The sequence below is a fragment of the Monomorium pharaonis genome, chromosome 3 (genome assembly GCF_013373865.1).
Source record: "Monomorium pharaonis isolate MP-MQ-018 chromosome 3, ASM1337386v2, whole genome shotgun sequence".
Taxonomy (NCBI): Eukaryota; Metazoa; Arthropoda; class Insecta; order Hymenoptera; family Formicidae; genus Monomorium; species Monomorium pharaonis.
This window is the reverse complement of record NC_050469.1, coordinates 22,495,701-22,506,640: the sequence shown is the minus strand read 5'-3', so window position 1 is coordinate 22,506,640 and position 10,940 is coordinate 22,495,701. Positions and strand designations below refer to the sequence as shown.

General features: G+C 32.5%; 1 protein-coding gene and 1 long non-coding RNA gene across 4 annotated transcripts; one reads left to right on the top strand and one right to left on the bottom strand.

Annotated features, from left to right (window-relative positions):
• Positions 1-10: 10 nt before the first annotated feature.
• On the bottom strand, positions 11-4,724 carry LOC118644673. 2 transcript variants are annotated; one of them, XR_004962418.1, is made up of 2 exons: positions 4,489-4,724; positions 11-3,324 (listed from the first exon to the last, which is right to left on the bottom strand). It is a non-coding gene; the product is annotated as an uncharacterized LOC118644673 (long non-coding RNA). The 2 variants fall into 2 exon arrangements; XR_004962419.1 differs by lacking the exon at positions 4,489-4,724 and adding an exon at positions 3,432-4,099.
• Positions 4,725-6,213: 1,489 nt separating this feature from the next.
• Positions 6,214-10,253, top strand: LOC105830913 (dihydroxyacetone phosphate acyltransferase). Of its 2 annotated transcripts, XM_012670611.3 has the most exons (7): positions 6,214-6,324; positions 6,508-7,363; positions 7,577-7,987; positions 8,056-8,569; positions 8,655-8,935; positions 9,098-9,351; positions 9,440-10,253. In XM_012670611.3, the coding sequence occupies exons 2-7, from the start codon at positions 7,051-7,053 to the stop codon at positions 9,773-9,775; spliced, it is 2,109 nt and encodes a 702-aa protein (XP_012526065.1). In that variant the 5' UTR covers positions 6,214-6,324; positions 6,508-7,050; the 3' UTR covers positions 9,776-10,253. The 2 variants fall into 2 exon arrangements, with proteins under 2 accessions (XP_012526065.1, XP_028046571.1); XM_028190770.2 differs by lacking the exon at positions 6,214-6,324 and having other exon boundaries at positions 6,332-7,363.
• Positions 10,254-10,940: the final 687 nt, after the last annotated feature.

The window sequence follows — 10,940 nt, the reverse complement described above, 5'->3', positions numbered from 1 at the left end:
TCAAGTTAAATTTTAATTAAAATTAAAGTTTATTATTTGTTATTATATAATAACAGATATTTATTATATAAGAACGTTACAAAAAAGTGAGGAAATGCGAACGAAAGACAGATTTATTAGGCTATACAGAATGCTATTGATCATGTTAGAGAGAGTTCTAACACAAGTAGAAATGTAGAAGTATATTAACGAAACAGCAATGAAAAATTTAGAAAGAGAGAATTATCGGATTAAAACACACTTACATTCCAGAAATTAGTTTGTAAAAGAGAGCATTCGACGATTGTTTAATTTTTAATTCAACAATTGTTTAATAAGCATTGCCTGTAAATAACTGGTACATATTATATCTGTTTTGAAATAGTAATGAAATTGCGCGGTTATAAATTTTCACAAACAAATGACAAATTTTGCTTGCTTGTTCTAACTATAACATTAACAATATTAAGGAATTCGGATCTAACATGGAGACGTCACTATTCAAAGTTAAAATTTATCAAACAAAAAATTATGTTATTTTAAGGATGTATCACCCGTATAGTCTCTGCAAAATAAAGTAAAATTGAAAATGAGTTAATATTTATACTTTAAATTACACACACACACACACACACACACACACACACACACACACACACACACACACACACACACACAATGACTTAATTTTTAAATGTAAATATCTATTTCAACTGTTTAAGATGTATAAGTTTTATTGCGAGATTAGTTATTTTATAAATAATCAAATAGGCAAACTTTATTTATAGAACAACTGATCTTTGTATCGCCATAAAACTTTCATAATCATCTTAAACCTTTAAAATATTTATAAAAAATACAGATTTTTGTCATTATTTCTTAATTTTACATTTCCAGTAGATCACATTTCTATTTCTTATTGAAATAATTAGAAAAAGTAAAATTGTTTTTCTAGGTATAAAGTTATCGCTAAAATTTTTGTATTACTTTGCAACAGAGCAATCTGTAATTTTTACCATATTTTTCTTTCATTACTTTGAAAATATGAGTAATACATCCTTAATTTCTTTCATTCTTTTTTTACCATTTCTAAGAGAGAAGAAATTCTATATGAAAAATAAAAGTTTTGTTTGCTTAAGCATGACTCTCGCAACAATAAGAATGAAAAATAATTAAAATGCGCCGAATGAAAACTGTAACGCAAGGAATTTGTATATTATAAACAATGCGATAATGCTGTGTAATATTCAACAATTAAGATCTTATCTATGACCCGATCTTAAAATTAAATCCACGATGATAAATGGCGTAAATTGCGAGAAAGACAAAGAGATGCAAATTCATGTATATTCTAAATATTACACACACACACACACGCGCGCGCGCGCGAAATATTTATATATGTTACTGCGCGCGATGACGCATACATAGAAAATGATTAAAAAAAAAAATGTCAAGAAAAATGAAATGCTATACCGCTATTTTCATACGATCGCATATTGCGCTGTCTTAATCATTCTCAACGATGCCTTATTCTAAAATCTGTTTTTATTCTAAATTATTTCCCATCAAATGCGTTAATCAATCTTTTGTGACGTCGGAGACACTTTCGTTTGTGTTTATTTTCTTTCTCAGTCATAAGGGGAAAAAAAAAAAAAAAAAAACGAGTTCTCTCGTCCAAGTCTCAGCACAATTATATAAGTACTAAGAGATATTATACGGAGCAATCGACGCATCTGCTGCTGCTGAAAGTACAAAGAGAATAAAAGACAAGCCGTCGCTTCTACGCTCGCATATTGTAACGTACATTATATTCGCATATACATATGCTACTATATGCATATGTTTTTTATGATAAGTATACATACCCGGTGTTGAGCATTAATCAATCAATTTATTTGTTAGAATAATCGATTAAAAATTTAAAATATGCATAATCATGATTAGTGTAATTAAATTGTCAAATAATTTGTATGGAAGATTTAATTTTTGCTTAACTAAAGTAATCAATTAAAAATTATTGATAAGCATAATCACAATTAATTGAATCAATTTGAAATAAATCAAACATTAATTAGAAAAAAATTGTCAGTTATTAATTTTTAATCGTATTTAAAAAATTATTTGTCATTTTTACAAATTTAAAAATGTTTATTATATTAAGAAGATATTCAAATCAATATTAATTGATAAATTATTTCATTTAGATTAATCAATTCCATTCAACTATTGGTGATCAATTGGTGATTAAAATTAATAATTCTTTAATCAATAATAATATTTAATTATTTTAAATCAAATTAGTTATATATTGCAATTAATTTAAATCTCTTACTAGTAAAAATGAAATTTTTATTCATTATTAATTAATAAATTAAATTAAATTTTGCTCAACACTATAATACTGGATCGCAGACAACGATTAAATTCGCGCCTTTATAATGTAACCAGCCTTTCTTTGTTTGAATTATCAATGGATTGTGTATTATTTTCATACGCTTTGTTTTAGCAGTCATCTCACGTAAAACACTAAGATAACAACTGACGAGATCGAATATAAAATCAAACGCGCCACGATTTTATTGCGCTAAGTACTTTTTTATAAGATCAGTCCTTGATAATTGATGTTTAGGGATCATAATCACATTCAGGTAAATACGCGTAAACAGTTTGACATGTAGGAACAGATGTATGTTAAAAAATGGACTAAGGATTATAGACTATATACATAAGTAGCTAACGGAATGCAAAATGTTATTCTCTCCATGCGATTATCTCTGAAATCAGTGCCTGTTTGAAAAAATTATTAATAATCAAAATTACTTTGTTTCACGAAGATTGCACATTATTTCTCATACAGCGAGTTGTTTGCGAGATTTAATAAAAATAAATAAATCTCACACAAAAGAAATAATTCCAGAGAACAAAATTTTTGCCACTTATGAGATGTCCTCCTCAGAGAAAGACGAAAACTTCTCACAATTAATTTTGATTTAATACGATTTTTTTAAACAGTCACTCAAATGTAATCGTCAGAAGAAATTGAACTGGCACGCTCTGTGTATACCTTTCTGTAAAACGATGAAATATGAATTTTTTTAAAGTAATTAAATTCGACATGATCGTCTAAATCTTCTACTGAAATGCCTTTGATATCGTCGAAATGATAATAGGGAGGAAAAAAAGAACTATACCTGTGACACAGAGGAAATCGTGTATGCTGTTGCAGTATAATAAAAAACTTTATTCTAGCTAGTTCATTCCGTTACTCTCTTCAAGTGAGTCGCCAAGTGACAAAGCTTTGAAGGTTCACCATTATCCTTCTTGATATTGCAGATTTTATGCCTGTAATTCATAAATGATATTTTTGAAGCACATTCTGATGAGAATACATTTGTTAACATCTTGTCATATTGCTCATTATTTTTTTAATAAAATTTTTTTTGTCTCACTTGAGACTTGGAAGTCCAATTTGCAGTATTATTGCAAATTAATTCTCATCACAGTTTAGTTTACTTTTTATTTTTTTCTGCTTCTAGTTTTCTAGTTTCACGTTTATTTCTATTATGTTGATTAACTTTCATCTTTTAACTTATTTTTATCTTAATTTATTTTTTCCTAATTCTAAAAATCATAAAAAGATAAAGAGTAAATCAAATCACAAGATTAAAATTAATGAACATTGGTAGATATATGTTGGGCATTAAAACTACAAATAAAAAAAATAAAAGACCATTTACACATAAGATATGAATAATGTACAATCTACATGTATACAATGTAAACTATGTAAATTATGTTTTATTAGGTCATCTATGTAAACAAGTAGTAATCAATGAATCAGAAGATTTAGATTTTATAAAACTAATAAAAATTATAATCTATTCTTTATTTTTAATATTATATGTTAATATTATATATTTTTATTTTATCAAAATACTCTAAAGTCAGATATATTAACAGTCTTATAACTTACTTTTTTGTATTGTATTATCCAATTTATAATTTACATTGTTTATATTGTCTATATAAAAAAGATTTGTACACACATTAATGTTAATAATATTATATAAATAATTTATATAGACATAATCTTGAAATTTATTGTATAAAATAATAAAAGTTAAACCAAGATTAAAATTAATTTTGGTGGCTTAATTACTGTGGCTGAATTTTTAATCTAATTTACATTCAGTATAGTTATTAAAATTTTGATAGCTTAAAATAACATTTTATAAGATTTCGTTACATCGACATTTGTTGTTTGCATTAAAACAGTGCTAGTTTGGTTAGTTACTTCTCGCAATCTAAAAAGTAGAAAGTGTAAAGAATTCTTACTTTTATGATTAAACTTTTTATCCAAAGTATACTTTAGTTTAGTTTAGTTTAGTAACTATAGTTTAATTTAAACAAAAATTATTAGTATTACGGAATCTTAAGCTAACGAAGGTTAAGCCAAAGTTTGCGTCAAAGTCATCTGAATAATCAAACAAAGTGTTTTTCCTATACCTTTTGTTTACTTTTCAACGTTGTTGTTTCAAAAAGAACTTTGCTCCTTTTCGTGAACGTATTCCTCTAGAAGATAATTGTCGATTTATCCATTCGTTAATAGACAAAGCACAAGAGTGAACGCGCGCTTGAGATATTCGAAAAGTAAGCAAAAGTAAGGCAGTGTCGCCAACACTTATGCTAAGACTCCATGTATGCGGTGAGCTCCGGCAAACGCATGCGGTGACCAATCAGAATTCAAGCGCTTGCTGTGACTTGCCGAAACCCAACCTGCGCCTGGTTGCTGATTGGTCACCGCACGCGTTCGCCGGAGCTCACTGCAGACATGGAGTTTTAGCATTAAGGTGCCTTCTCACGCTGACGCTTGACGCTCATTTTCAGCGTCAAAAGACATCACGTGACTAAAAATGACGAATGGCTATTTTTATTTTCAGTCACGTGATGTCTTTTGACGCTGAAAATGAGCGTCAAGCGTCAGAGTGAAAAGGCACCTTTAAAATACAAGTGGTCTATTCTTTTTACCTGTGCTGGTGCACTGGTGCAACAAATTAAAGTGAGACAAATATATTTTTTCTCATTCTAGCTTGTTACACCCATCGACATATAGAATGGACTGAGCATTGCGATAGGTTAGCGCGCGCCTGCTTTAGAGTGAGAGGTACTACACCTGAGGCCTATGTTTGTCTCTTTTGCAAGCTTCTGATTTGTTATTTCGTCCCCCTCCATTCACGGAGGAGGACGAAATAACAAATCAGAAGCTTGCAAGAGAGACAAACATAGGCCTCAGGTGTAGTACCTCTCACTCTAAAGCAGGCGCGCGCTTGCCTATCGCAATGCTCAGTCCATTCTATATGTCGATGGTTACACCAGTGGAGTAGTGCAACAAGTCTGTAGATTGTAGATGAACGACGGGAAGGGAAGAAAGATCTTCGCATGAGCGCCATTTTGGGGCCATAAAGTGTGTACGTGTAGCGTTTGTTTGGTTTGTTGTACGATAAGAGTGAGTGAGTGTAGTAAAAGTGGAATGTGGGGAAGGTGGAATTGATACATCGTATAGTATTGGCCCCGGCCATTTTGGGGCCGAATGACTTAAATATAGGTTTGTTTTTTATTCCTACACTGCTGCACTAGTGCAATAAGTTAGAATGAGAAAAAATATATTTGTCTTATTCTAATTTATTGCACCAGTGCAGCAGTGCAGGAATAAAAAACAAATCTTATGAGTGGGAAGATTTTCCTTCCTCTCCCGTAGTTTATCTACAGACCTTGGAGTAGTGCAGCGAAAAAGAACAGGCCAAAGATAAATTTTATCTCTCCTTTTCGCACTTAAAAATCGGGCGCTTTTTTTCCTTCCAACGTTCAATCCATATCCATCTCGTTTCGTACGTATGTAAACAAATTATTTGGAAAGAAAAAAATTTTTTGAGAATTTTTTAAAGAGGAAAATATAAGCGTTTATAACATTCTTCAAGAACTGCATTGATTTATAATGACATGTTAATTTAATTATTTATATTTATCTGATCATAAATATTTACAATCCGTTAACACTACCAGCAGTATCGGCACAAATCCCAATCGCACCTAACTTCATACGTCGCGCCGGAACGGTGCACGCGATGCCGAGAGGATGGATTCCGGATCGTTTTTTTGTTGGAATATTTGCCATGCGCGAACGTAACGCTGCGACACGCAGGGCTGCGTTCGGAAACATCACCTGAGTGCTCTCGGGTATCATTCTATCCTTGTTGTTCGTTCTATGTGAAACAAAGATAGAATGATACCCGAGAGCACTCGAGTGACATTTCCGAACGCAGCCCAGCGTCGCCGCGCTGTGTGAGGGTTTTTTTTTTATAAATCTGAAGTGTTTTTTTTATTTCGCCACTCGCCGGTTCCTGCAGTGCAGCTAAAAAGAGCAGATATTTGGCTCTTCCGCGCAGGGGAACCCTTCGTACTATTCGTCTTCCCTTCTTTTCTCTCCGATGCCTAATTCGACGTTCTATCTCGTTCTAAGTGCAGATATTAGATGGAAGAAAACAATTGCGGCGCATTCGGAAACTAAGATGGTGACGATCAGCTAATGACAACTCAAGGCGTGATACTTGTCACCCCAGAAATGGGCAGATGTGAAGAAATAAGAAGGAAGAAAAAATAAGAACAGATCGAGGAGGACCTCTCCCACGTTCAACCTGCAACGTCAACTCGCAAATGCGGTTCTTTTCGAATACAGAAATATATCTCATTGTTTGATTTACGCACGTGACTGTTTGAAGATCTGAGTTTATCTTTCACTTTTTTTCACGTGGCATTGTTTACATAAGAGACTCTCGAAGCCTCCCATCATATGAGAGATTAGAATGAGGTCTCGCGTCGTGTGTGAGATATGAGATGAATCGGATGTTTTACTTCAGTGTTTTAAATCTTTGTTTTAAATGCTCGAGAAAGTGACAAAGGTCGACGAGCAGCTAATTGATTTGTAAATCTCTTCGTAAACATTACAGTAGCGAGTGCATAACGAGAGTGAACAATAGAGTCACGTTGAGGTGGTGAGGCGTCACATCGATGACAGACGAGATGGAACGGAACGTCCGGAGCGGGTTATTTGTCGACATGCTGGAGGACAGACGGAAGGACTGCGACTTTCTGTGGGTGACACGCTCCATGGAGCCTTCGTTGCCACACTTGCTGCCACCAGAGTCGGTCTACGACCGGGAGAAGATCATACACTCTGTCCTGCTCGACAAGCAGGTCAGGTTCGCCATTGACACGGTGGCGAGGACTACGGGCGTTGGAGTCAAGGATGTTGAGAGTCGCGCCCGTGCTGTAATAAACGAGATGGCTAGTAAGGCGGATTTGACGACAGTCCGTTGGCTAGGTAAATTTTTAACTCTTAAATATAAATTAATGATGATTGTAAACAATTCTTTAAACAAAACACTCTATGTTATAGGAAAATGAACAAAGTACAATAAATAAATTTACTTTGGTATAAATCTCAACGCGATTAAATGAAATTGTAATTCTAGTTCAATGATTGAACTATTAACAGGTTTGATAAATGTTTCATACTTGTGTTTCAAAATTTCAGGTATCTTCATTACAAAAGCTATGAAGAGGATGTTTTCAAAGATCTATATAAACGAAACCACTCTTCTTGACTTGAAGAAGGAAATGCAAATATCTCAAGTACAGTATATTTACGTGCCATCACACAGAAGCTATCTGGATTTTATTCTGCTGTCGTATATTCTCTTTTCTTACGACATGGCACTTCCAAACATTGCGGCTGGTATGGATTTTTATAATATGAAAATAGTAGGAGAGCTGCTGCGAAAAACAGGAGCATTTTATATACGACGTAGTTTCTCCAACGACTTATTATACAAGCAGATTTTTCGAGCATATATCAGCACTATCGTTAGTCATAGTGATAGGGCGATAGAATTCTTTGTCGAGGGTACGCGGAGCCGCAGTCAGAAGAGCACGATGCCGAAATATGGTGGGCAAGAAAAATATTTTTAAATCTCAAATTACAAATAGATATTAATTTTTATTAATCTTTTACAGGCCTTTTATCTATTATTGTGGAAAGTTTACTTCAAGGCGATGTACCTGACATACATTTTATACCTATGAGTATTAATTACGAACGACCGCCGGAAGAATTATTATTCGTTTATGAGATGCTGGGAGTTCCAAAGCCGAAAGAGAGTACAGCTGGACTCTTTCGCTCGCTCTCCATTCTACAGAAACCCTTCTCTCATGGACGCATTTTCTTTAACATTGGAGAACCGATATCTGCCAGTCGACTCGTAGACAGGGCATATCGTCAGAAGAAAGTTCTACAGCCTTCCTTCAAAGTTCCATCATCCATTGTGGAGAATATAGCCTATCTTATAATAGAATCACACAAGAAGAATACTGTACTTATGCCGATCAATATCATCGCTTTACTGCTCAATGAAAGAATTCAGATGAAACCAAGGGAACCATATACGCTTGATTTGTTGGTCCAAGATTATCAATGGTTAAAAAATTTTGTTACAAAGTCGTTGAAAGCTTTAATGTATGAAATTGAAACGTAAGTTAAAATCTTATAGAATGTTGTTGGAATCATGATAATTAATAATACGCATGTAATAATATGTAATTTTTGTTTGTTGCAGTACCGACAACGACAGGATTAAACAGGAAATATTGGAATCTTTAAAACCACATGATGAATTAATAGCACTTGATTCGTCGAACACGTTAAAAGTCAAACAGAGGCACAAGGGAATGAAACAAATAAATTATTCAAATATCAAAGGGTATCCTCTGTCTGAACAGACTTTGCAAATAGCGGTATCTGCTATTAATATTTCAATTTATATCAATCCGACCTTGGTCTTTCTAGCGGAAACAGCTTTTGTTGCTGTAACAATAGGAGAGAATGGCACCCAAACTGGTAATGACTGTAAATAATAGCAATGATTATTTCAATTTATTTAACGATTGACAATATAATAAAACAGAAAAGTAATTACTATTTCCTTTTCATATAAATATAACAAATTAAATAAAAATATTTTATTTTTCTTAATCTTTTACACGTCTAATTAATTTGCAGAAGTAGCTTTGGAACGATATCAATTATTAAGAAGACTGTTCAGCATAGAGTTCGTAATGCGTCCGATTGAAGATAGAGCTTTAATCAAAACGGAATGGGAAAGATCACTGAATATATTGCTATCACAGGATTGCTTATACACAGAAAATGACTTAATTTTTGTAGGAAATAATACGAAACTATTTTCTATCTTACATAACGTTATATTACCTTTCATAGACATTATATACGTGATGTGTACTTTATTATCTGAGGTAAGAAATTTAAAAACAATTATAAAAAAGCTTCTAAATCTAATGAAAGACAATGCATTAAAAATATTAGTACATTTTCTTTTTCTAGTGGACTAAAAGAACGTCGATCGAACTTACGGATCGGACGATTCTCGTCGAAACGCAAAAAGAAGTGGAAAGATTATTATTTGACACTAAGGACTGGTGTCAACATCCCTATTGTTTATCTCTCGACCTGTGTAACATAACGTGGTCTAATTTATTATCGCAAGGTATTGTCACACACCAAAAAAATACAAATGCATATCAAATAGATAAAGTGAAATTGGCATATCTCATCAATGCATTGCGTGAACTGCCGCTACGACATCCCACCGAAATTTACGTCAATACGTTTCCTTTAATTATTTTAACACCATCGATAGATGTGCAAGCTAAATTGTAACAGTTTATGTGCGAAATAATGAATAGGGTACGCCAATAATAACAGTATTAATAATAGGGCTAATTAATAACATTTAATCAATTTTAAGGGAATGCTGGAGATGGGTCTGTTTTATTGATTAAACGCGATTATTCCACTAAAAAATCTTTTTGTTTATTACACAGAATTAAAAATCCTCCAGAATTAAAATGTAGACACTAACGGAGTGCGCAGTACACAAGTTAATATGAAAAACGAACAAAAATTTAAAAATTACAGTTTTGTGATCGACTCCTGTGGTCGACTCGTGAAAACATTTGTTGCGTATAAAAGTTTTAAACTTTATACGTACAAAACAAGCGTGCCTCGCCCATTGCATTACAAGAAAGAACAATTCCGTGCTTTTAGAAATGAGCCTAGACGCTTCAGTATAATGATTTCTTTCAGTGAAAATCTCGTATGTATGTGTGAGTGCAGATTCGGGAAGTCGATAAGTAGAGTAATATAAAAAAAAAAGTTTGGTTTTCGATATAAAATCCAATTCACAGATTGATATTAATATGTGTACTTTAATTCTGGAAAAGAAGTTCTAAATCTATAAAAGAAATACATACGAAATCTCATTAATGATGTGCACGAATGACTCTACATTATCGACCCCGATCAAGTTTGAGAGGCAGTCCAGCATCTTAATCATGAGATATATATGAGATACATATTGATACATTCTGCTTTGATTCTGGCTATCAACATACAAGGTACATTATTATTGGTGGGCACAATCAAGAGAGGAATTATCTTATATGAAAAAAAAGTTGAATAAGATTTATATGAAGCTTTGTTTTTATAAAATCAAATTAAAAATCGGAAAATTATTATAGTTGGATAATTTTTAACTTCTGTTATGCGTACATGCACGTTATATATGTACATATACATATATATATATATATATATATATATATATGTATATATGTATATATATATATATAATTTTAAATACAACGAGCGTATATTAGTTCTGCTATAAAGAATAGATTTACGATATGAATAGGAGCTCAACAAGACCAATTAATTTATTTTTTTAAAAACTAAAAAAGGTATATTAAAATACAGTGTAGTCTAGTCGAACTTTAGTCTTAAAAAAGAAAATAAAGTGGAAGTTTGCGTATGTGTGTGAGTGTAC